The 27,726-nt window shown below is 38.9% G+C and overlaps 1 protein-coding gene across 1 annotated transcript in view; it reads right to left on the bottom strand.

Moving 5' to 3' along the window:
• The window catches only part of LOC131073948 (aminomethyltransferase, mitochondrial), a 35,186-nt gene extending 8,621 nt beyond the window's left edge, over nt 1-26,565 (bottom strand). Inside the window, exons 1-3 of the mRNA XM_058010477.2 lie at nt 26,320-26,565; nt 24,971-25,541; nt 24,361-24,479 (exon numbers count right to left, since the gene is read on the bottom strand). Coding sequence (XP_057866460.1) covers nt 24,361-24,479; nt 24,971-25,540 — 689 coding nt within the window. The 5' untranslated portion in view covers nt 25,541; nt 26,320-26,565. The remainder of the gene's footprint in view (nt 1-24,360; nt 24,480-24,970; nt 25,542-26,319) is intronic.
• Between the last annotated feature and the right edge of the window lie 1,161 nt (nt 26,566-27,726).

The following is a 27,726-nucleotide window of genomic DNA, read 5'->3' as shown; positions in this document are numbered from 1 at the left end:
CAAAAGAAGTCCATTTCATTCATATCCATCCATGCATTCCTTTCCCCCTCCAAGCAATTTGGATGCCAAGTGTAAACGTCATAAGTCTAAAAATCCACATGTATTCAAGGATCAACATGTCCAATATAATCGACATGTCAAAACAAAGAAAAATTTGATCTATAAAGACAAAAATATATCCAAAAGGCCACAAAGGCCCATTGAGCAAAATAAAGCAAAGTCAAAATATATATGGGTTCCTAAATCCCTTGTGCAAGCAATGCACTCCAAGGAACCAAAAAAGCATGAAAAATCAAAAACCATGTGGATCCCTAAGCGGCTCCTTGAAGCACAAAAGCCTAAAGAAACATCCAACTTGGCATCCAAAGTTGCTATTCCTCCATCCAAACCTTCCAAGTCTATTCCTCCACCACCTTCTTCATCCGTTTTGGGCCCTTATGTCCCAAAATGCATAGCCTTTCCTTCCTCAAAATCTCAATATCCAAAATACATTTTTCCTCCATCAGTCCATCACCCCTCAAGGTGTGTGCCAATGTTGATCTTGCCTTCATTTCCATCCACTGAAGCCCAATTATTCCAATACCCTACCTATTATCCAATGCATATTTTCCATCCTTCCATCCCTCTGGTCCAATCCTTTGCATAAATCCTCGCCTTAGTTTCATCTTATTTTCCATGTCCTTATCCTACCAACGTCTTTGAGCATACTTTTAAAGGTCATGGTCCATTTTTTTTCAAGGCTACTATCCAAACAAAAAGACGCTTGAGTCCTTCTTCCATCCCCTATCATGTGTCCATCTTCTATTGAAAAAGTCAAAATACAGAAAAAGAAAAAAAAAAAAAAAAAAAAAAAAAAGTAAAGCAAAAATAATTCGTCCACTGGTGAAAACCTGGCAAACAGGCGCCTTAGGCAAGTACCGCGATGAAAATCTGGCAAACAGGCATCATGCGTAATTTATGAACTTCTTGAACACCACACTTGGGGGCAGGTTTCCTCCTTCATATCCTATTGCCCTTCGTTATCCTATTATACCATGTCATACTCCTCCATTATCCTATTGTCCCTCATGTCCATTTCCTCTTTCCACATTTGATCTTGACAAGGCTGAGGATCTTCATGAGCATCATGCATCTTGTTTGCAGCTTTTAGTCTATCTTAGCTTTTGGTCTTTATCCATTTGCTTATTATAACCTTTCATCCATATTCCCTAGCTTATTGCAACTTTCTGCCACTATCCCTTAGCCTACCTCGACCTTCAGTCCATGTCCCTTATCCATTCTTGGTCTTGCTTATCCTATCCATATCTTATCACTATCCATACACTCTTTTTCATTCCTTGATCTTGATCTGACATAAGGACGCAAAATTTAAAACATGTTTTTCAAAAACCTCTTGACATGTCCCTCATGCCATGTCACTGCTTTACATTGTCATATCCAGTCTCTTGTCCCATCACGCAATAGCCCTTGAAAATTGCATCCATATTGTCTCCATGATAAAAGGCCTTTGTCTTCCCTCTATCCACCAACATTTCAGCAAGCCTATTTATTCACCTGTCATATTCCTTGCCTTGCTAGACACTGGGGGCAAAATCATAAAAATTGAAAAATGTCCTAAAATAATCATAAAAAATCATATAATGTCCTAAAAAAATCTCTAAAAATCATATAATGTCCTGAAAAAATCCCTAAAAATCATATAATGTCCTGAAATAATCCAAAAAAAATCAAATAATGTCCTGAAAAAATCCCTAAAAATCATATAATGTCCTAAAAAAAAAATCCCTAAAAAGTCAAATAAAGTCCTGAAAAAAAAAAACGAACAAAAACATTGTAAAAACTCGAAAAAACAAAAACAAATTTTTTTTCAAAACATTCAAATCCAGAAACAATTTCTTTGGCATTTTGCATTTTGTCAATAAATGGTCCCCTTTGTGCATAAACAGATCGCTGAGCATACATCCAACGACAATCAATCAAACATTGTGCTTCAATGAAATCACGCATTAACAGATGAACTGTTCGACTAAGCAAGCATTCAACCTAATCACAGTTGTCACATCAATCCAAATAGCATCAACATTACCATTTGTCCTTGTCAATATTATCATGGATCTTATACAAGGTGTGGTATACTCGAAACCAGACTGTGTCCTGTCTTAGACGGGGTACCGCATTCCCTGAAACCAGACAACATGATCATTCTTGTTTTCCACTTTTGACAATGACGATCAGACTGTTTGTTTGACTTGGTTGAATTTGTGCATCTTATCTTTTTACTGCTTTATCTTTGGCTTCGATCATGTTCCTATGTTGCTCGAGGATGTCACTGAGTGATTTAGAGTGACCGGGATGGTTCATGGTCCCTTTCCTTCTTTTTTTTTTGTTGTGTTTGTTGTTTGTGGAATGTTTGTCACAAACTGGGGCAACTATATCATTGGGTGTCTGTGATAAGTACGTTCACTTTGTGAATGCCGCACATACCTCGACCCTTGATGTATGCACCCTAGGATGCTTCACTCATTCCTTGTGTGCGATGTGTCTGTCTTTTGCAAAAGGGGTTGCGTTCCAGCTCTGGCCTTCAATGCCATGATGCTCTGCATCCGCTTTGCTACAATAAATAAAGATTCTCACCTACTTATGTGCATTTGTGAAAGCAAATTTTCCTTCATCTCTAACTGTCCTCTGTCTAATTTCTTCTTACTAACATTTCTTCCGTCAGTCTTGGCAGTCCGTTCGAACCTATCGTCTTCTGTCATTCTTATCGATCACTTGGCCTCTTTTCTGGATTTTTTTCCGGCCAATTCCTCAAGGGGGCATGCATATGTCATTGTTATTGTCTGGGGCATTTTCGTTATTGTTCTTTGAAACAACGCTTAAAATTGCAGTGTCTCAAAGAGGGGCAAAATGTAGACATCTAAAAATGGTCAATGCTTGTGGAGTCATACTTTAACATTTGCGCATTGCCTTATTTTAGGGTTTTTGCGTCGCATTAACATTTCTTCTATGTTGCGCACTTGGTCTTTATCATTTGCGAGCATCGAGTCCTTCTGCATTCCTCATTTTTCTCACTTTCGAATTTGGTCTTGTCGATAACAATCTTCAGACATGATTTTGGTCGATCTTATCCTATCGCATCAATGTGCGTGCTCATTTGTCATATTTTGGACATCGTCAATTCGATTTCATTTTGGACATCGTCAATCCTAATCGATGATAGAATTAGGGTTTTGTCCTCTTGTTAATCTCGTCATTTTGCAATCGATTCGGCATCGATCCTCATTCTTGTCAATCTTGTCATTTTGCGATCGATTCGTTATCGATCCTTGTCCTCTTGTCAATCTTGTCATCTTGCAATCGATTCGTCATCGATCCTTGTCCTGGTCCATCTTGTCATTTTGCGATCGATTCGTCATCGATCGTTGTCCTTTTCAATCGTGTCAATTTGGATCAATTAATCATTGTTCCTCGTCAATTGGCACCTATCAATTTGGTCTCTTTATCAATCTTGGTCCATTTGTCAACCAATCTCAATCGTTTATCAGCATTGGTCCTTTATCAATCAAAATCAAATCGATTCGACATCAATTATCTTTTGTCAAGACTTAATTGTCGTCCTTGCATTTCTAATTCATCTTCTAAGGTTTTATGATTTATTCATTTAATCTTGATTGTCATTTTCCCTCTAGGTTAAATAATTTATTTATTTATCCGAAGTCTTCTTGTCACAATTAAATATTTAATTGGCTAATTAATTCCTTCTCTTTTGTGAATTAATTAATGAATGAAAAATTATTAATTAATTCACCTAATTTTCTAATTTCATCAATTTCTAATTTCTTAATTTTCAATTCATCATTTCTAACCTAATTTTCTAATTTCTTCTAATTTCTATTTCTATTTTCAAATTTTTGTCATAACATCTTGCATAGCAATTTGTCATAATTTGTCATAAATTGTCATAACATCTTGCATAGCAATTTGTCATACACTTGTCATAATTTTGCTATTCTTGATTTGAATTTCCATTCGAATCAATTTCATGCTAATCTTGTCTTTTCTCCAATTTATCTATAAATTGGATGAATTTCTTCAATCAAGGATCCCAATTAATTACATTTTTGAATCGACCCCGATCCCGAATCAACCACATCTCTAGTATCCTTACGCTATCATTTTCGAATTATAATCTTGCTTGCATACACTTGCATTTTGGAGGTGAGATCCACAATAATTTGGAGGAGAAAGAGAAACAATGGAGGTCAAGGAATGAGCTCAAATATATGGTTTGCATAGTATAATAGTGTTTTTATTTTCTTCTTCTTTTGAATGTTTTGCTAGAATTATCATATACTAGGTTATGTTTGTGGTTACATAGCTTATGATGTATTTGATGTTTTACAATATTTTTAGCTACAATTACAAGTGGTATTAGAGCTTTGATCCTGCCAGCCTGCAGGGTAAAGCTAAAACAATGCATTCTAGCCAATAAGAAGGCTTTAATAATACTTGTATTTGCAGGTATACTCTTGTGTGCATATATTCACGTGTATGCTTTGTGTTTGGCATGTCTACTCCATGAATGTCTATGATTACTGTAAACATATTCCTATCATCATGAGATTTCTATTCTTGATTGATCTGGAATGTGAAAATAACAAGAGTGAACCAAAAGAGAAATGAATTTAATTATGGTCATAGATGTGTGTCGCTTCTAATCCTCTCCTCAATATATGGGATGTTTGCCCTTGCTTTGTCTCAAAGAGATATCCATAGGACCAACCAAAACAGTTCTTACAATTACAATTGATGAGAGAAAACTTGTCTCAAAATTACAAACATTGCAAATTTCCAACACCTTGGTTAAGCTGTTCAAATTAATAACCTATGATAACAAAGTAGCACAGCAGAAGTGAATTATGCGATCAATTTTTATTGAATGAAAGTTGCAGAGGCCAAGCCATCTTCCTATTAACGAATCAACTTAGTCATCCCAATTTATATTTTGCTTGAGGACAAGCAAATTTGAAAAGGGTGGACTGTCAATGCCCCGTGTGAGATTAGGGCTTTATCCCACAAATCACAGCCTTAAATAGCCATTTAAACCACACTTCAGCAAATAAGGCCAACCTGAAGCAAAGGGAAAAAGGATTCTTTTCCTTTTAGGATTTGGCTTCACTCAAGACTTGGATTTCATTTTCTCAGACTAATCTAAGGCTTTGTTGAAGGATTTGGGATTATCACACTTAGAATTATGTTTGGATTTTGCTTCAAGCTTGTGTGCATACCTATGGGCTTCTCCTAAGGAAGAGATGAATGGAATCCATATCCAACTGAATAAATGATCTGTAGTTTGACCCATATTTCAAGATCAAACTTTGCTTGATGACTTTGACATTAAGCTTGGAAGTCAAGGTATGGAGAGTATTGGTATATTCCTAGATAGACAGATCAAGACCTTAATGCAATTGAGAGCACTTAATGAACAGATTGTCATAGTTTCCAACAAAGTAATAGATATCTTTCCGGGCATCAAGAGAACAAACTAAATTTTTGCTTGAGGAATATCATGCTTATGGATAGAAAAATAATTATACTGCCACTTTTTGAAAACCAAGGAGCTCTCAAAAGGGAATAGGTAATCTATATGAGTTGGAAAAATAACAACAAAATAGTGGGAATCTACAAGAGTTAAGCCAATTATCTTTAAAGCATTATAATCTATCTTGCCTTCAAGAAAAGGGAATACCCAAATTTACTTTACTGTGTTTGACCTCCAAATGGCTTCGTAGTTGATGAAGATAATGGGTCTAAGGAGAATACTCACTGCAAGGAATGTGTGAAATGGTCAACCATAACAGCTTTTTCTTGTGCATTGTCCTGTTCCAAGTCATTTGTTTGTCACTGCAAAGCATTTTCAATAATCTTCTAGTACTATGTCAAGTCCAATATATCTGGTGTTGACTTGTCTGCTATCTGCTAAGATTGTGTAGAATGGCTAGGCGGGAAAAGTGAAGGGACACAAGTTTTGTGACTGAACATTTCCTAGACCTAAACCTTGTGTGAGTGGTCATACAAATGTATAAGTGTTTGAAGCAAGAAAGTTATGGTCCAATCCTATTAACTCTAGGGGTGATCAAAGGAAGACAGATGTTGTAATGTCCCCTACTGGGACTTAACCTAATCTGCCCTAAACTTCTTCAATTAGTGTTTGAATAATGCTTGGAAATGGAAATTGTTATCTTAGTATCCTGATGTAGGACCTGCAACCAGGTTAAAATCACAAGATAAATAAACATATAAACCAATATTGAACAAATAGAGTTCAGATTTACTATTGTAACATCCAAGATGTACATATGGAACTCCCTTTGAAGTTCTATCCAACCAACTCGTCATCATTAGGGAGCACCAGTTGAGAGACCATACAAGGCGCCTCGAGCTATTCCACCCAGCCCAAGAGCACAGAATGACAACCTCCATTCTCACCTCCCAGCCCCACTTGGGCTGTCTCTACTGGCATGGCTTCCTAGCTGCTTGCAATGCTTTGTATGTACCATGTCTCCCCTCCAAAATGAGATAGCCCAATGAATAGGAATTCCTTAGGGAAATTGTGACATGTATTAATATATACAGGCAGAGATATGGCAAAGATATTAAAATCTACATAGAATCAGCAAGAAGATTATATCTAACATTTAAAAATGCATAATTATTAGGCCATATACATATATAAACATGCCATACCTCACACGTGGGTTGCTGACATATTATCTTGCAGTCTGAAACAGTAATCTTAATCTGCTCAAGTGCTAAGTACTTTCCAATCTCTTTCTGATCAGTGCTCAGTACTCTGAAAATATCTTGTTCTTCCTCAAATGAAACCTTCTCCCCTTTATATCTTCCATTATAAGGGAGAAGCCACACCCCTTCATCATGCCTTCCCTTGGCAACAATCACAACCTTTCATCATTTCTGTCCTTAAAAGTCACTTCCTTATTTTCTGCCCATTCCTTTCTTCCATTAACTGTCCTTAATCCCTATCCTTCCTGCAATCTTCCTCTCTTCATTCCATATCCTTTTATACTACCTATTTTATTGAGGAAACACATCTCTTGGAAAAGAGACATCCATTTAAAGGGTCGTGCCTCCTCATTGCTGTCTTATCAGATCTGCACTTCTTATTTGAATCAGATCTGCACTTCCAATTCCCTTAAGCATTCCCCCCTCAAATGAGGTTCTCTTCTCCTTTTTATATTTCATGTTGAGGGAATCACAACTTTTCATTTCATGTCTTTTGACCATTCATTAACTTAACTAAATTTTTAATTATATTCTTTTATATTTTAATTTAATTTTTAATTTTATTATTATTATTTATTATTAAATTCTAATTCAAAGTGGTGTTGTTTGTAATTAGGGCTGGCGGATTTCAATTGCCTTGGGCAACATTGGAATCCGCCTAAGGGGGCCAGCCCCTTCTCCAACATATAGGGCCAGGCCCTATACCTCTCGGCTTCTCCTATAAGATCCCCACGCTACACTCAAACCCATCACACCACCATGATAGGGCCGACCCTATCCATTTCGCATAAAAGAAATTAAATAATAAAATGTTTAATTTGCAAAGCAGGCCGACATGATTAGAAGTATTGCTACTCCTATAAATAAAGCATATACTTCACATAATATTCATTCATTCAATTTTCAAGTAAATGCGAAATATACCTTGAGGATGCGAACTACATATACAAGGCAGTGGATAATAGCGAAATTCATTAAAGGCAGCAGATCATTAGTAGGAGGCAGCGAACTTCATTAAAGGCAGCAGATCATCATTAAAAGATAGAGAACTCCATTGAAGGCTCAAGCAAACTGCGAACTAGTTGAAAGGTGCAACTAACCCTTGTTATGCACAGGAAACCCTATTAGAAGGACTGCAAATCATGATCTCTATCAGTAAACTAATTGTGTAGACTTCTATGTCATCTTCCTTGTGACTGCAACATCTATACTCCAGATAAGTGTGTAATTATCAGTTGAATTCAAAACCATAATCAGATCTGAGGATCTTTTCTGGTTGGGTTTTTCCTCCTAGGAGGTTTTCCCAGGGTAACTGTGCCTTGTCTTTATGCATTCATTTTCTTTACTATGCTTAAATTTGGAAAACAATAAATCTAATTAACCTAGTTAGAAACAAATTCTGATTTTCTAAGTTTTATTCAATCTGAAAGTACTAAAATTAACATGGTATCAAAGCTATAGGCTAGATCAACTTTCAGATTTTAGAATTCAGTACTCCTTTATTTCCAGATTGTTGTCGCATTTGCAGGTCAGGTCAATGGGGCTGAAAGTTGAAGATGGGCTTGATGGGAATCTCAATTTCACTGCATGGAAGGTTCGAATCAAGTTGGCACTAGAGGAAGAAGATCTTCTCCAATTCATTGAAGCGAAAGAGTTAACTGAACCTACGGATGTAGCCGAGCTAAAACAATTCAAAAAGGATGTTGTCAAGGCTAGGAAGATTCTCATTGATTCAGTCAAAGACCACCTAGTCACCTCTATTGTCTCATTTACCACTGCAAGGGAAATGTTCAGCCATCTACAAGGTACATATGAAGTTAACAATCTCAGTAGGGCAATTACTTTAAGACAACAACTACTTAATATCAAAATGGCAAAAGAAGATTCTGCTATTTCCTACTTTATGAGAATTTCAAAACTAAAGAATCAGCTAGGTTTAATTGGTCATAACATGGAAGACAAAGACCTTGTCATGATTGCCCTAAATGGCCTACCTCACTCATGGGAGTCATTTATCCAAACCATAAGTGGTAGGACTGAGTTACCTACCCTTGATCGCCTTAAGAATGATTGCATCCAAGAAGAGTCTCGCCTCATCACAAGAGGGCAAACCAAAAGTCCCCATGTAGATGATCATCACATGCTTGTAGCCCAATGCAAGAAAAGGGGAAATTGGAAGAAACCTTATCCAAAAAGAAATAGGGAATTCAGACCATTTAGTTCCCAACACCCTTGGAAGAAACCAAGAGATACCTCGTGTGTCCGATGCTTTAGATGTGACAAGTTTGGACACTATGCTAAAGAATGTCAGAATAACCCTACCCAAAGTGAAGCCAACCTAAATGAAGTCTCAGAACAAAATGATGACTTCTTATTCATCTCCGCTCTGTCTAGCAGTGTCCCTTCAGATAGTAATACATGGTTGATTGACAGTGGTGCCTCTAGACACATCACAGGCTACTGTGATCATCTTTCAGACTTAGTAGAAAAGGATACCAACATTCACGTGGTAATTGGTGATGACGCTCGTTATTCGGTAAGAGGTTCTGGCTCTACTTCTCTAAATTTAGACTCTGGTATTTCTCTGCATCTCAATGATATCTTGTTTGTTCCTGGAATTAAAAGAAACCTAATTTCCATTTCTTCTCTAGAAGATAAAGGTTATCAAATTTCATTTTCTGAGGGAAAAGTTCTTGCTTGGCCTAAGAGATCTAGTTTTAAATCTGCTCGTATAATTGGTCATAGATATGATAGTCTTTATAAGCTCTCTACTAACCCTATTCAAGCCCTCATTAATGAGGCTCCTGAATCCTGTGAGCTATGGCATAGAAGACTTGGACACTTGCATTATCAAGCTCTTCCATCTCTTGAAAAGTTAGTCAAAGGTATGCCTAAACTCAGTCAAATTCATGATAACACTTGTAAAGGTTGTGCTATAGGTAAAAATGTTAAAAGTCCTTTTCATAAAAGTGAAAATAGAGCTAAAAACAAATTAGAACTTGTTCACTCTGATTTATGTGGTCCTATGCCTATAGCATCTCCTAGTGGATTTCTTTATTACGTAATCTTCATAGATGATTTCTCTAGGAAAACTTGGATCTACTTCTTGAAATCTAAAGAATCTGATGAAGTCTTAAGTAAATTTAAAGAGTTTAAAGCATTAACTAAAAACTCTTCTGGTAAAAGAATTAAATGTCTAAAATCTGACAATGGAGGTGAGTACACCTCCGGTAGCTTTTATGATTTTTGTGTTGAGTCAGGAATTAAGAGGGAGTTTTGTGTTCCATACAATCCTCGACAAAATGGTGTTGCTGAAAGAAAGAATAGGATTATTGTTGAGGCTGCAAAGGCTATGATTCACGATCAAGACTTGCAGACCTTCCTATGGGCGGAGGCTTCTAGAACAGCAGTGTATATCCAGAATAGATGTCCACACCGTGTTCTAAAGAACATGACCCCTGAAGAAGCCTTCACAGGATCCAAACCAAACATCAGTCACCTCAGAATTTTTGGAAGTCCCGTTTATGTTCATGTGCCCAAGGAAAAGCGAACAAAGTTGGAACCTTCCAGAAAGAAAGGCATGCTAGTCGGCTACAATGAATCCTCCAAGGCATTCAGGATATTCATCCCTGGTCAAAGGTATGTTGAGGTAAGTAGGGATGTTATATTTGAAGAAAACATTGCTTTTAAGAAATCGAAAGGTTCTTGTGTTATTGATGAAGCTAATGACAATCAAGATATAAATGTTGATACCAACCCTAAGATTCAGAGGGAGCTGGTTGAACCTCCACCTCAAGAAGAACATAATGATCCACCAGAACCCATGAATCCCACTGATATTCCTAGTGACATTGTCATTACCAAAAAGAAGTCTCTTTGGGTAAGAAACACCATTCAAGAAGCTGAAAGATTTGCTGCTCCCAGTGGCACCTTCCGTGAAACTAAGAGACCTCAGGTATTCTCCAACTATGTTGCATTGATGTGCAATCTCATTGAAACTGAACCTTGCAATGTTGAAGAAGCCTTGATTCATCATGCCTGGAAGCTTGCTATGGATGAAGAGTATCAGTCAATCATCAAGAATGATGTGTGGGATATTGTGCCCAGACCCAAAAGTAAATCTGTTGTTTCCTCTAAATGGTTATTTAAAATTAAACATAATGTTGATGGTAGTATTGAAAAATATAAAGCTAGATTTGTAGCTCGTGGTTTTTCTCAAAAGGAAGGCATAGACTATGAAGAAACATTTGCTCCTGTTGCTAGATATACTTCTATTAGAACGATAATAACTATTGCTGCTGCTAGGGGTTGGAAACTACATCAGATGGATATTAAGACTGCCTTCCTTAATGGTGTCATTGAGGAAGAGGTCTATATTGAGCAACCTGAGGGTTATGAGATTCAGGATAAATTAACTCATGTGTGCAGGTTGAAGAAAGCTCTGTATGGCCTTAAACAAGCTCCTCGTGCTTGGTATGAAAGAATTGATAAATACTTGCTAAGTCTAGATTTTTGTAAAAATGATGCTGACTCTAACATATACTTTAAGGTAGCCAATGATGAAATGATAATTCTAGTTCTATATGTGGATGACCTATTCCTTACTGGTAAAGATGAACTTATTATTAGATGCAAGAAAGAACTAGCTTCAAAATTTGAAATGAAAGACTTAGGTCTAATGCATTATTTTCTAGGTCTAGAAGTATGGCAAAGATCTAACGAAATTTTTCTAAGTCAAGGAAAGTATACTATTGACATTTTGAAAAGATTTAGAATGATGGATTGTAAACCCATGTCTACTCCTATGGAATGTAACTTAAAGAAGTTAAGTGTTTCTGCAGCTAACTCTGATTTTGCAGATCCATCAGAGTACCGGCAATTGATTGGATCACTGATGTATCTAGTTAACACTAGACCAAACATATGTTTTGTTGTGAATGCTCTCAGCCAGTTTATGAGCATGCCCAAACATGTTCATCTTGTTGCAGCCAAGCACATCCTAAGATAGTTGCGAGGCACAGTTGGTTTTGGGCTAAAGTATCCACTTAACACTTCAATGACCTTGGAAGGTTATTCAAATGCAGACTGGGCTGGAAGCGTCAAAGACAGGAAAAGCACCTCCGGTATTTGTTTTAGCTTGAGATCCGCAGTGATCTCTTGGGCTTGCAGAAAACAATCCTCAGTGGCATTGGGTACTGCTAAAGCTGAGTATATTGCAGCAAGTGTAGCTTCCAGAGAAGCAGTGTGGCTTCATAAGCTTCTTGCTGGGCTATTTGGTCAGCCTTGGGATCCTACAGTTATTCACTGTGATAACCAGAGTTGTATTAAAATGTCTATCAATCGAGTGTTTCATGACAAGTCAAAACATGTGGAAACCCACTATCATTTCATTCGGGATATGGTGCAAAGAGGAGCTATTCAGCTGAAGTATGTCAGCACTGATGAGCAGGTTGCAGATATTCTTACCAAGCCTCTATCCAAAGTGAAGTTTGTGTACTTCAGGGACAGACTTGGTATTATGGAAAATGAAACCCTAATTGAGAGGGAGTCTCAATCTCAGTGATACATTGTGTTGTATCAAACCACCCTCTGCGGGCAATGTAAAGTGGTATTGTAAACTTCTTAGGGAGAAGTGTAATTATTAACCATCCTCTACGGGCAATGTAAGATGGTATTGTAAATCTTCTCAGGGAGAAGTGTAATTGTTAAACCATCCTCTGCGGCCAATGTAAGATGGTATTGGTGTAATTGTTGACCATCCTCTACGGGCAATGTAAGATGGTAGAAAAGATCCTCTCCACCCTCTGCGGGCAATGTAAGGTGGATCCAGTCTATGCTTGTGTGCAAGCTGGAAGATTATGATTATGTAGTTCCATTCTTTGCTTGTGTGCAAGATGGAAGATTATGGTTATGATTCTCCTCCCTAATTAAGAGGGAGTGTTGTTTGTAATTAGGGCTGGCGGATTCCAATTGCCTTGGACAACATTGGAATTCGCCTAAGGGGGGCAGCCCCTTCTCCAACATATAGGGCCAGGCCCTATACCTCTCGGCTTCTCCTATAAGATCCCCACGCTACACTCAAACCCATCACGCCACCATGATAGGGCCAACCCTATCCATTTCGCATAAAAGAAATTAAATAAATTAAAATGTTTAATTTGCAAAGCAAGCCGACATGATTAGAAGTATTGCTACTCCTATAAATAAAGCATATACTTCACATAATATTCATTCATTCAGTTTTCAAGTAAATGCGAAATATACCTTGAGGATGCGAACTACATATACAAGGCAATGGATAATAGCGAAATTCATTAAAGGGAGCAGATCATTAGTAGGAGGCAGCGAACTTCATTAAAGGCAGCAGATCATCATTAAAAGATAGAGAACTCCATTGAAGGCTCAAGCAAACTGCGAACTAGTTGAAAGGTGCAGCTAACCCTTGTTATGCACAGCAAACCCTATTAGATGGACTGCAAATCATGATCTCTATCAGTAAACTAATTGTGTAGACTTCTATGTCATCTTCCTTGTGACTGCAACATCTATACTCCAGATAAGTGTGTAATTATCAGTTGAATTCAAAACCATAATCAGATCTAAGGATCTTTTCTGGTTGGGTTTTTCCTCCTAGGAGGTTTTCCCAGGGTAACTGTGCCTTGTCTTTATGCATTCATTTTCTTTACTGTGCTTAAATCTGGAAAACAATAAATCTAATTAACCAAGTTAGAAACAAATTCTGATTTTCTGAGTTTTATTCAATCTGAAAGTACTAAAATTAACAAGTGGGGACATTATAGATGCAAAAGCATCCCAGGCCTATAAGCAATCATGTATCAACCAAAACTATTTGTTTTGTTTTATAGGTATCTTCCAAGCCTTTGAAACATTTTTCAGCAATCAAGAGCAGTTTTGTGTCACTGCATTGTTTGCCCTCTCGGGTGAATAACTTAAGGCATAAAGAACATAATGCAGACTAATGTCGTAAATATCAGACAAAGTATATCAGATGTTCTATTCATAATAAGCGTATGTTACAAGTTACATTCCGAAGTATAAAAGGTACCGAGGGGGTGCGAGCGCCAACCGTCGCACCGCAACTACCACCGCTCGGCTGCCAACTAACAAACACAATTACAACTTAATTAAATAGTTTTATTTCCGTGTACAATATTGCCGCCAACATCATCCCCCCCAAAAGAAAGGAAGTCGTCTCCGGACGACTTAATACAAAATAGAAATGACATTAAACAGAACTGCTGAAGCCAGTCAAGCCCAGAACTTATACACCTGTTGCGTCCTCGCTTAAAAACCCTTTTCTGCTACCATCCTATGCTCAAGTGCGGATTTCACCATTAGTGCTTCCTTTGACATCACAATCCTCCTGTGCCTAAACCAAACTTGTCTGCAAGACATGCTTTTCAGTCTCAGCCTCCACCAACTGCTACTCAAATGATACTGTCTCGATAGCCACCGACATTGCCCTCTTGGCATCCAACTCCTGGGTACGCTGAGCTAAGTCTCACACTAGTACTGCCTCCAACTTGGTGGTCAACTCCTCCCGAGCCCTCTGCATCCACCAAGGCAACCTCACGTCCAGCCGAGACATACTCCAAGTTCCTCAAAGCGTACCTATCCTGCCTGGAGGTGGCCACAACCCGCTGGCACAAAAGCTAGGAGACACCTCAAATCCTCCATCACACTCCCCAAAGGCTAAAAACTGAACTGAATAACTCCCTGGTGTCATACAACTGCGCGGACCTGCAATGCCTTCCCTCAAACTTTGTTCGCAACCTCCAAATCCGTCTCCCTCTACGGCTTCTGGCTTCCCCGCCAATACTTAGCTGCAAGCTTCTTTCTCACAGTACGGACAACCACAACACTTCCCGTGGTATTCTGTAGCTCAAAAATAAACTGGGGGTCTGGGGGCAACACCCCCAGCGGGGTCAAGGGGCAGCGCCCCCGCGGGGTTTGGGGCATTGCCCCAACGGGGTCGAGGGGCAGCGCCCCTCGCGGGGTCTGGGGCCGCCAACACCAATTTACAACCTTCAGAACCCCACGAAAGTCCATGGCGCGCATCATTTTTGTGATATTTTATGATGTCAAAACCCTTCTTCTACACTCCAATATTTTCAATGTCCAGGCTCCAGATGTCATCGAATCATTTTTCAATCAGGTCGTCGTCGTTTTTTTTTTTTTGTGTTTCCTCTGTAATGTCCCCGGCCATGCAACCTCCCCGTACGGTCAACAACAGCGCTGACAGCTCCGCAGGGTTTCCTTCTCTTCCTTTTTCCTTGCGTGGGTTGCGTGGTGCGGGGGTTTGTTTTAAGTGCGGCGTGCAGGTGTCCACCGCACGGTGGCATCCACCGTCGGTGTGACCACCGCACGGTGGTTCCACCGTCGGTGTGACCACCGTGCAGTGGTTCCACCGTCGGTGTGGTCACCGTACGGTGGCCCCACGATTTTTTTTGATTTTTTTTTTCTTTTCTTTTTCTTTTTTTTTCCATGCCGTATGGTCACCTTGCGTACGAGTAGTTTTTTTGCAGCCGTACGGTCAACTGCCGTACGTACCCGTACGATTTTTTTTAATTTTTTTTCTAATATATAATCTAATTGTCGAGAGTCTTCGCCTCGGGTCCCATGTCGCTGGGATCGCCCTTCATCCTTCTCAGTTTTCCTCGCCCGAGAGTCTCCTGTTGTGGTCTTGTGCCTCTCAAGTCGCTTGCCCGGCCTCTCGAGTCCCCCTCCGAGCTCTCGGGTGTCCGTCCAGCCTCTCAAGTTCCCTGCGCGCTTCGCGTGGCAGGGTTTCAATTTGGGCCCGTTGGTGGCAAGTCTATTTTCAATGGCCATCGGAAGACCTGGAACCACAAATTCTACAGGGACCACGACCTCCTTCCCGTACATAAGAAGAAGAAGAATAATAAAGATTTTGAAAGCTGCGGCCTTCCACACAAGGTTCCAATCGTTGCCGACACAATTGTTCTTCGGATTATCTATGTCACCGAGGTTGGGGGCGTCTCCCTTCCAATATTCTATGTATTCTGGCAGGTACACCTCCTCTATTTCGAGCCTGTAGCTCTGGTTCCTCTATTTCGAGCCTATAGCTCTGGAACATTTCATAATCCTCCATTTGCCAATGGAAGAGCCCGTTCAATGACCTTGTCTCATCCTCGAAGCACTCTCCTAGTTCGAGAATCCCTTCATCGTTGGGCTCCCTGCAGCCCCGTCCTTCGGCCCTCGGGTCGCCTTTTCCTTCATCCTCCGATTCCGAAGATGATGCCAGTTCCTCGTCAACAACCTAGGTCCTCAGATCAATGGTGTACTTCTGTGTTCTTTTTCCAGTCGTGGTTCACCTTTGCTGTAACCAGCCACCCTCTGCCTAAGATGGTGTCGTACCCCTTCTTCTTGAGTGGGATTACCACAAAATCTAGTATGAAGGGTTGCGTGCCGATGGTGACTGGCTGGGCCATCAGGGTGCTGAGTGGCTTGATGCCGTGTTGGTCTGCACCTACCAAGTTGAACGTGGGTGGCCATAGTTTTGGCTTCCCCAGCTTCTTCCACGTATCCTCTGGCAGTACATTCACCCCCGAACCTCCATCCACGATGGTGTCTTTGAGGATAGCCCCGAGAATTCCCATCTCTACTACAGCAAGATGCCGACCACTATTTAAGGCCAACAACATTGGGTCAGCCGAGGGGCTGACCGGAACTTCCGCCCGTGTGGCCTGCAAAGGTGCCTGCGTAGTGGTTTGTATGGAACTAAAAATGGCGGTTCTTAACTGTGGCATTGTTTCTAGAAGGTCCTTTACCCTTATAGGTACTTCCATCTACAGTACTTGCCCAATGATGTTATTTTCCGCTTCCGTACGGGATGATGTACTCGCCACCTCATTGTCCCGTCATTCGGTCGTCATCTCATGTTCAATATTGGCCTTTGCCTCCCGTAATCTCTCCTTCTCCGTACGGGGGTCGGGATAAGTGGCTTTTTTCGTCTGGGCGCGGGTGATCGCCAGTACTTCTTTCTCACCAGTCTTCTTAGCCTTCTCAATGTTGAGGAGATTAACCCCTACCTGTGGGCAATTTGCGTCCTCATGGTCGCCTGGCCCACACCAACGGCAAAGGTGTTGAGGGGTTGCTTCCTTCGTGCAATCACAGGTGAAGTGCCCCCACTGATTACAGGCCCTACATTGGATAATTGGCCGGCCCTTGGCGTCATACTAGATACGGCTTCCGTTATTGTTATTGTTGCTATTCCTTCCGCCACCGCGTCTGTTGTCCCGGTAACCTCCAGATGATGTCGTTGTGTTGGTTTGTGAAGTTCCAACGGCCGGCTGCTCTTGCGTGAAGAGAACTTGTTGGCTTCTAGTTTTCATATTGTAGGGACATTCCTTTGTCAAATGTCCCGCAATCTGACAAATGTCGCAGAAAGCCTTCTTGGGACAGGACCCCTTGGTGTGTCCGTCACTCCTACAGTCGGTACACCACACGTCGTTTTCTTCAGTCTTACTTGTACTCCCCTTCATGGCTTTGAATTCTTTCAACATTCGTTCCATGTCCTTTTGGAGAGCGTGCACCTTTTTACTCGATTCGCCACTACTGCTGCTTTCCCTGTCAAAGTCTTCATCATCGTCAGATGAATATTTATTACTTTTCTTCTTCTTTGATGTTTTGTATTCGCTCTCTAGGTCCATCGCCCTATTATAGGCGTCGTCATATGATGTAGGTGGAACGATTTTCATCTTCCTTCGGAGGGAATGCTTTAGTCCCTCCATGAACCATCGCTTTTTCAACCCATCTGCTGGTTGACTCTCCATTTTTCCCAACAATTCCTTCAGCCTCCTGCTGTATGCCCATACTGTCTCCTTGGTACCTTGTTTGGTACTTTATATCTCCGTTACAATTTCATTGTCATCACGGAGCAACCGAAACTCCTCCGTGAATTCCTTCTATAGATTGGCCCACGTGGCCACTTTTTGCTTGTCCACATCAGAGTACCAATCTATGGCAACTCCACGTAACGTGGCTGAGAACTGCTGTACCCAATCATCCTGGTTTGTCACTCCGTTGGCGGACCAAATGGTTTCACATGTACGGCAGTGCCGTAATGGGTCTTCCTTGCCCTCCCCTGTGAACTTTGGCAATTTCTGTTTACTCGCCATCCCACCGCTGGGTCTCGCTCATCTAATTCCCTGTGTGCTTGTACCTAGTGATCCTCCGCCTCCTACAACTGAACTTCCACTCGTGGGTCCTCCGGAGAAAGTTGCTGACACCGAACCAAACAAATTGCCTCCCGTACGGTACCCTTGTGCTCCCTCGGCACCTTCGGTCGTACCGTCACCTTCCGTTGTCTCCCTCCGGTTGGTTGTCTCCCTCCGGTTGTCCTCCGAAATGGACAAATTCTTTAGCAAGTCTCTGGTAGCATCGATCAGGTTTAGACTTCGCCTTGTTTGTTCCACCAACTCTTCGCGGCTTCTTACCCTACGGTGGTATTCTAGCGAACTATAGAGTTCTCCTTCGGCACCCTCCGTGACTCCTTCTCGGTTCCCTTCGGGCAACCCTACGACAGTGTAATTCTCTCTGTCTATCTCTACCTCCGCAACCTCCGTGACAACTCCTGGGTTCCCTTCGGGCAACCCCTCGGCCGGTCGTCCCTCGGCAAGCTACCTTAGCCTACACCTTCATTCTATCTGTTGTCTGAGATTCAAGGCCCTCTGCGCGGCCTCCCACTCGTCCGTTTCTGCTTTCTTATTTCTGTCTTTATTTAATATATTTGGCATAAATCACCTCCGTACATAGCAAGCACACACCATGTACACAATTCTTTTATTATTTATTTTTGCCTTTCGACCACAATTTATATCAACATTGTGCCGGGATTATTACAGGGTTCAATTTCCCCTTCGCCTCTTGTTCCGTGTGCGCGTCGTCGGTCTCTGGGTTCATCTCACCGACGGGTAGGCCCATCGCGTCCGTGCACCATCCGCGTCTTCCGTTCCCGAGTACATCTAGGCAACGGCGCCAAATGTTTGCCCTCTCGGGTGAATAACTTAAGGCATAAAGAACATAATGCAGACTAATGCCGTAAATATCAAACAAAGTATATCAGATGTTCTATTCATAATAAGTGTATGTTACAAGTTACATTCCGAAGTATAAAAGGTACCGAGGGGGTGCGAGCGCCAACCGTTGCACCGCAACTACCACCGCTCGGCTGCCAACTAACAAACACAATTACAACTTAATTAACTAGTTTTATTTCCGTGTACAATATTGCCGCCAACATGCATTTGCATCTCTCTTTCAAGCTTCAAACCAACCATTTCTGACACAATCAGCATTTCATTAAGCCGTATGTCACTGCATTTCAAGATTTACATTCACAATCATGAACATAAGATCTACTAAGCATCCTGAACATGCTCATATGATTTAATTTGAATTTGATACATTCTTGATTACTGCATCCACATTTTGTTGTATACAGGGATCCTTGGAGGAATTCCACGAAGTATTTAAATCTTGCACCAATTCCTGAGGTTACCTATGTAATTATTGGTCGTAAGAGAGGTCATGTATTGAACTACATTGAATTTTGTCGATCCTAGTTTGAGATACATCCAAGAAGGTGAATTTAGATGCTACCAAGGTGATATACCCAATTATGAGGCTGACTGAAAGGTGAAATCATTTGATTTGCAGCCAGTGAACCTTATCACACATCCCTATGATGGCTTACTATGTTTCCAGATGGCAAAAATCATTCTACATCCATCATTATAAGAAATCGGATATCATTTGTGGACAGCAATTGGGAAACTTATTTTGGAGGCAGAAAAGATTCAGTACGAAGATACTACATCAAGATCTCTAAGATGTAATTTGTAATTGAAAGATTGAAGCTTAATCTGTATTGAAGCTCTTGAAGCTATGATGGTATGACATTTGCAGAATAACAAATCAGTTCATTGTGTCAGTTTTCTGTTATATTTTATGCATAAGTAGTTGTGTTTTTACATTTGTTGTGTGGTTAGGTAACCTTTAATTAGACCCTCCAACCATGAAAACATCAAAGACACACCAAATCAAGGCTCCAGTGTGTTATAAGCAGAACAGTTTGTAGAGAAAGAGAGCAACGCAACAATTATTGGAGTGTCTTACCAAAGAGAGAAAAATAACTACAGAACACCATGTTAGAAAGGTAGTGTGAGATTGTATCAATTCATAATCTGCAAGTTTAATACAATGATCCAAGAGGTCAGATGTGTCGACCAAAACTGACTAACAAGATGACCATTTGATGACTACTTATTGTTTATTAATATAAAAGTGAAATGGCAAAGGGCACCTTGGCAATTAACAAGAAAAATAGTTGCTAACCTTTTACCAGTTCATGTTAACCGTTCTGTCATATTTAGAAGATGCTCCAGAAGTGTGTTGAATAAGGAAGAAAATATTGCAGCTATCAGATGATGACTTAGGCTCTTCAATTTTTACCACATGTACTTCAGATGATGATGAAAATAGTCATGAAGACGGCATCTAATTTGGAATACTGACATGATACTGTGAGGTGATCAAAGTTACAAACCTTCCTGGATCACTATGTGACTGGAAGCTTATAGAATTAAAGAAAGCAGTTATACTAAAGACAAATGTCACAAAGAAGAGTCTGGAGATGATTGCTGTCCCAGAGGGTTTTCAGGGTTTCCATAGAGGATTTACAATTTTGCATCCTCTAATTTGACACTAGGGTACAAGTAACCCCACATATAGCCCATGTGGCATTTAAAGTTCAAAAGAAGAATACCCTGTGGTCTCATGGAACTGATATTTTAAAATCCATCTTCACCTATGCACCAAAGTAACCAATTTAATATATCACCATTAACAGGAGGACTAAACGAAGTGTTAAATTTTAGGGCATCATTGAATGTTCTCATTTCCACAAAGTCAAAATGGTACAAATCCGTAGTTTGTGATAATAAAGGACAAACACAGACAAGGCTTAGTGCAAGACTTGGACAATTTTTCAGAGAATAGATACCCCTTGAAAATGGAATCTTAGCCAAAAGGAAAATTCAATTAATCATCGTTGTTCAATTTGACCGCAACAAATTCTTATGTCTATATTATACAGAAAACATTGAATGAAGTGCAAATAGTAAAGCACTTTGAGCTGCACTGTAAAAATATTGCAACTTCAAAATAATCTGCCTCTGGAACAAATAGGTGCTCATAATAAGCAACTAAATACTACTTTAAAAGATCAATCAGTTCTTCCCTTTTATCAAAAACGATTTTATGAATTACTGAAGAAATCCAAAAACTAAACTAGCTGGAAGGAAATGCATGGAAGAAAAAAGAAAACAAGACGAGACTACAAACAAAATAACTTCTAGTTTTGACTATGGCACAAGAAGTGCATTAGTGATCAATAGTGCATAGCAGCTTGCCCTGCAGAAGCTCACCTCACAAGTGATAAACAGACCATGCAAACGATTGGCTGGTGCTTTCTGAACAAGATCAACCCAAAGACACCAAGTATGGAGAATTAGAAATGTAACTTTCAAGAATATATGTGATACATGCTATTCCTTGTTGCTGGGACCTCACTTATGATGTATGAGGGGTAAAAGAGACAGTTACTAAATAGTCTCTAAGAAATAAAAATAATTCTCAACAGCATCAAAATAAAAGTTTCACCCCACACTCCTCATGAATATATCATGATGGTATAAGTTAAAAATGAATGGAACAAGCTTATCTAGGCCAACGTTAAAGATCTAGAAAAAAATAATCCATCAAGCTAAGACTACTTTAATGAGTTCATTACAAACAAAAATCTCACAAAAAGCTTACATGAGCTTAGAGAAAAGTAAGCACTGAAATATGGATCAAACACTTAGTCTCAAGGAGATAATAAAAATAAATTACTCAACATAGTTGGCTTGTGAAAAACCTTTAAACCACTAGGAAATGGAAATTCTGATGAGGGATGGATGTTAAGGTTTTGAGAGCTACAATACAGGGCTATAAGAAGAAAGAGGAATCTATAATGAAAACAAGAGGATACTTAAAAACAATTCCACCAAGCTATTCTCAGCTGAGTTGTTTCCAACAACATATGGGTAAGTCTTTCCTCATGCATCATTCTCCACATCACTGTTGTATACTGTTTTGGCATATTCAACAAATCTAAAATCAGAAGAGTTCTAGGCTTTAATGGCTTGCCTAGGCTTATACATGTTTTTCTGAGATTTTGTTGTTTTGTGCACTGCAACTTGAGCAATCCTATTTATTCCAATAATGGTGATCACCCTGTCTCTCATGATAATAAATTGTTTGTTTCAGTTTGCAGAAATTTCTTGACAGATTCACAATTCTCTATTTTTTATTTTATTTGCTGTAATTTGTTTTTTGCTTCATACTCGACGGCTGAACTTATAATTTTTATATGAATGATTTCTTTTATTTTATGTCTATTCTTAAGTAATGAATATGACTGAATTAAGATGCATTATATGCATAGTGCCCTTTTCCAAGGGAAATAAAAATGTATGCAGTAGGAATGAGATAAATAGATGAATATTTTGTTATTGCTCAGTGCATAAATTAAAAAGGATGCTTGAATTTAGTAACAATGGTGACTATTGTTCCTCTCTGCATTATTAGATGTTGCTTTCTCAAAGCACTCCAATTGGCTCTCTGCTTTCATCTAGATATATGGACAGAAGAATTCACATTGCTATTGAATTCAGTAAGCGGAAAATTTCAGTTGAAGATGTTAATCAAAGGGGAAAGAAAAAGATCAATGAAAGAGGAAAGATGTGAACAAGCCAATTAATTCAGCAAAGATGCAGCAAGCCAATAGACGGTTTCCTGTGCTGGTAACCCTTAACAATCCTAATCTCAGGTGAGCTTAGCCTATGAACCTAACCCTTCCCATGCCAGACCACTGCAAAGCCACACTTGAAATAGTTTTAAGATTTGGTAACAAAAAAAAATTCTGTAGTATCCACCTAATACCAGTTCACATAAATGAAGACAGTGAAATTAAATGCAATGATGTGAAGTCATGCTGCAAGGGAGAGATCGCTATTCAGTTGGCTCCCTACCCTTGGCTGCATCATAACTCTTGGTTTTGAGATACTTTCTAACAAAATGTGGGTTCCATGAGGCTGATCTTCACAGGCTACTAATGTTTCAGTTTTAGAAAAATCTTCTATTTTTTAGCTATATCCCAAATTAAGACTCTTGCTGAATCATACCATTTGGTAAAAATATGTGATAATATTTGGTTTAAAAAGTGTTTACGCTTCCAACGCTTAAAAGAAGGTTTTAAAACCCAATAGGAGGTTATTCCTTCATTGTCTGCCATTTTTTAATCTTAACATACTGCCTAAATTTGCAATATGCTCCTGTTAAGGGGGCTTAGCTCTGCTTCTCACGTCATCACTGTCCTAGAACATGTACTCTATTATTTCATTCCTCTATCTGTCACCTGTTCTTCCTATCACTCATCTTGAACTACTAGCACACTTTTGGTGGCTTTTACTTGGAACCTTTTTACCACTTTTCTGCTTCCAATTTTTTTTTTGATGACACTCCTCACATTTTCATGCAGAGCTAGTTTGCTGTTTGCTACTAGGGAAATCGTGATGGTAACTTATGCAACTTAGTTTTCAAGGAAAAGAGCGGGATAATGGCTAACAGTTGCACATATTTCAAAAAGTGGATGTCTAGTGAACATGCAGTTTCTCCATATCACAACAAGAAGTCAGATGGCCAACGGCATCCTGTAGAAATTAAATTATCATCACATTCATCATTTTACTGAAGGATAAATTAGATCTGTGAAGAGTGTTAGTTGCATGAGGTCACCACCAGCATGATGTAATGTTTTCTACCCAGATGGTTAGAAACTAAGTCACAGGATACGGCGATTTTCATGGATGAGGTTCGAATTTAATCGAATTTCAAACTTCTATAAAAAAAATTGAATTTAATCGAATTCCTCTATAAAGCACTGCTATCCGCCTCTAAACACAACTCAGCTGGTCGTGGGTATTCTTTGTATATGCTTTGTATCTATTGGGTCATGGGTGTCTGCAACTGCTGGGTTGCCCTCGGATTTTCTCCAACAAGGGTCGCTAATCTGATAATTTATTAGAAGTATACATATATTTAAAAATAAACAAAATTATAGAAGGCGAATTTTATCTGAAATTTTTTTCGAATTTTTCCCTTGTCGAATTTCATCCGAATTTCATGGCTGTCGAATTCGAACCTTGTGACTTAGGTTAGAAATACAGTACACGCCCAGAAGATGGTCACTTTGCTACTCTAATAGTATTAAATATCATCCTTCAAATTAAAACTTGTAAAATCTAGAAAAATGGCTCCTTAGCTTTTCCTCTAACAGTACTCCTCTTGGACATATTATATTTAAGTTGACAACAGAGATTACAAGCACTGATGTGCCTACTACTTTGAAGCACTTAATCCTGATCTATAATTATGTTAATGAAACTAATACAATAAAAATATTTAGCTTACCCTGTCCTCGTAAGATAGCATGGGGTTCCATTAATATCAATCATTCGGAAGTCACTGAAGTACATTTTGCTCAAATCTTCCTTGGTCAGCTTTTGAAGCGTTGATGCAGAGAGAGGGCCCTGTATTGAATTAAAAAATGGTACTTTGATATCTTTGTTAACAGAAGACAAACAGGTAAGCCAAATGTTACAAACCTGTCCTCTACACCTAAAATAAAAAGACAAAATAGAAAAAAAGTTAGGAGTATAAACGTATGTGGTGCATCCAACATTGTCCGCACAGAAAGTGATTCTGCAAATATCACAAAACTTATATGGCAAGCTCAAACATCCCTCCAGTGTACACTGGCACAACACAACTCTCCTTACTGGCTTTAAGTGCCTTTCGACAAGAGTAAGGAATTAAGCACAGTTTTTATGTTACCCTAGTTGGATTTCCTATTGCTCTGACATGGGAATTACATTGGTAGTGAAGACAGTATGAGCAATACCCAATCACCCGATACTGGAACAAATCATGCATATAGCTGGTCGATACCACTCTCTACCATCTTGATATCTATTTGATCCCCACACTACTCTCAGAAGAATGGTGACAGCAAAAGACTTACCTGGAGAGCTAAAAGAGATCTCTCATCATGTATGTGCCAATTAACATCACCACCATGTGCCTTGAAAATCTTCATGTGAGACTCAATATGTGCTAGATCCTTATCTCTGCATCCTGCATTTACCACAATATAGACATGATGATCGTTGACTTTGGTTACGATTGAATCATCTATAGCTCCTCCTTTCTCATTGGTGAAAACAGTAAGAGTTCCAGTTGAAGGAGGCAGCCCAGCTACATCTGCAACCACCAGCTTCTCAAGGAAAGGAATGGAATCCTTCCCTTTCAAACTCAATCCACACATATGAGACACATCAAAAAGGCTCCCATGACTTCTACAGTTAACAGTGGAGTCCATTATTGAGTCCTTATATTGGAGAGGCATGCTCCACCCTGCAAAGGGCACCATTTTGCCCCCATTTTCAACATGAAGATCATAGAGAGCTGTCTTCTTCAGTAAGCTATCATCAGAGTAAAACCTTCGTGTAATGCTCTGATATCTCCCCTTCCTTTCGACCTGAGATATAGTTCTTGTCGCTAGCCTTCCCACCTGCCATAGTCCCATCCACATCCTGCACAAGAATTTTTAATGTAAAGAAACACTATAAACTTACTATAACAAGACTAGGTTGAAAATGCTGGATTTAATTGTGGTTTTCGCAGACATATCTTAAGAGATACAGAAATTTTGTTGCTATGCAGGGAAAATCTGTTATTATTATTAGAGATAGGCCTAGAAAATGAACGGAAAAAATTTCTTTTGTTCCACTATTTGTCGTATGGGGTGCTCTTGTGTGCCAGCTTTCCTTGCACTCTATGCCAAGTTATTACAGATTCGATGCAGATGAAAAGAAGAAATCTGTTTCCATTGCAGCTCATACAATGGGTATTATCGATGCAATACAAATGGGGGGTGAAAAGAGCATTGCGGATTCAAAACATATGGGAGATAGTAATAAATCAGTGTTCTTGCACTATATACATTATTGGTAGTGCAGATTCAATGCAGATGCAGAGGAGAAAATCTGTTTTTCTCGCTGTTTAAGCAGTGGATATTGCAGATGGAAAGCAGATTACATTAGAAAACTAGTATTCTTACGATTTTTGCGATGGATATTGAAGTTTCAATCAAATTGATACGCTGAAAAAGAAATTGAAATTGATAACATCTTCTATTGTAGCAAAATATGCAATGGGTATTGCAGATATTAAATTCAAACGAAAGTGAAAAACCCATCTGTTGCAAATTTAGTAGAGAGCATTAAAACACCAAGCTATATGGAATTTAAGAAGCACTTTGAAAATAAAAAGTTCTCGATGCTAATTAAATTTCTTGTTTCACAAATGCACCTGGTTGAGCAGATGGGTATCACAGATCTCAATCGACGGAGTCAAGAGGACTACCTTCGGCTATTTTTTGACATCAAAATGAAAATGAGAAGCAATGTCTTAGGAGGAGAACATGTTTATTCCTTTCAATTACTGTACACTGGTGTGCTTACGTTTATAGCCGTCAGATTAAACTCATGTGATTTGGAGTACACTAGAATTTAAGAAATCGGTTATATCATTTTATAAATTGGGTGATGATCGACCTCCCACCAAGTTGATAGCATATTGGGTAGGTAGCTTCTTTTTTGGACAAATCATTTGTAGATTTCGGTGAGAAATTTTGGATTGATGAGAGGTTAACTATCATTTTCTAGAGAATTATATCAATTTTCCATTTCAAAAGGAATATATGCCCTTGACAAGAATTTAGTGGTGGTTGGTAAAGTTTTAGCAGGGTATTTAGAAGCATAATCTGAAAAGAGGTGGAAGTATACATTACAATAGTTAAATCATACACATATAAGTAAATATAAATTACAGAGATACAGATATAGTGATAGCAATTTGATTACAACCACATTTTTTAGATAGGCTACTCGATTCATAGTCACCGCAAAAGGTTTTGGATTAGATATTTGAAGTCTATATGTAGATAAAATATTTTATGTATATGATGGTACACTTATTTGTACATAAAAAGTGTATTTTTTAAATTAATTAATTTATATTAGAGTAGTTGTAATAGTTTATTGTTTAATTATTTTTTTCCAAAGTTATTGTTTAGTATATATTTGAATTGAATTGAATTGAATTGAATTGAATTTTTCTTTTTCTTTTGGTTCTTAATTTTTCTATTTTTCATTTTAGATCAAAATTATTAGGTTAATTCCTATCTTAAATCAAGAATAATTGAGTGATTGTGTTTTTTATTTGTCAAAATCAATAGGTTAATTCTTATCTTAAATCAAGACTAATTGAGTGGTTGTGTTTTTTATTTTTCAAAATCAAATTTAATTGTGGATAAAAATCTATTTGGTCTCAATTAGTTATTATCTATCAATTCATATAAAAATAATCAAAAAAAAAAAAGGATTTGATGTCAAATCAAGATTGGTTTTGCAACCTAACATGAGAATACAAGTTTGAGCTAATACCTCTTTGGCTAAGAGTCAATGAGAGAGGAGTATTCATTACATCAAAGTTTTCCAAGGCACAACCCTAGCCTATGGGTACTATCTAAAAGGACAAAAGCCCTAGATCATTTAGAGATCATAAGAGTTGGACCACATTGGCCTCACACAAGCATATCATTTAATCACATAGAGAGTTGCATTAACATATGCATATATAAGGATAATGCATGATTATTTGCATTGTGTTAAACATATATTAATCTTGTTCAAGCATCGTTGAATCAATACACAA

The sequence above is a fragment of the Cryptomeria japonica genome, chromosome 9 (genome assembly GCF_030272615.1).
Source record: "Cryptomeria japonica chromosome 9, Sugi_1.0, whole genome shotgun sequence".
Taxonomy (NCBI): Eukaryota; Viridiplantae; Streptophyta; class Pinopsida; order Cupressales; family Cupressaceae; genus Cryptomeria; species Cryptomeria japonica.
Note: the sequence above shows the minus strand (reverse complement) of the source record. Positions and strands in the feature narration are given on the sequence as shown.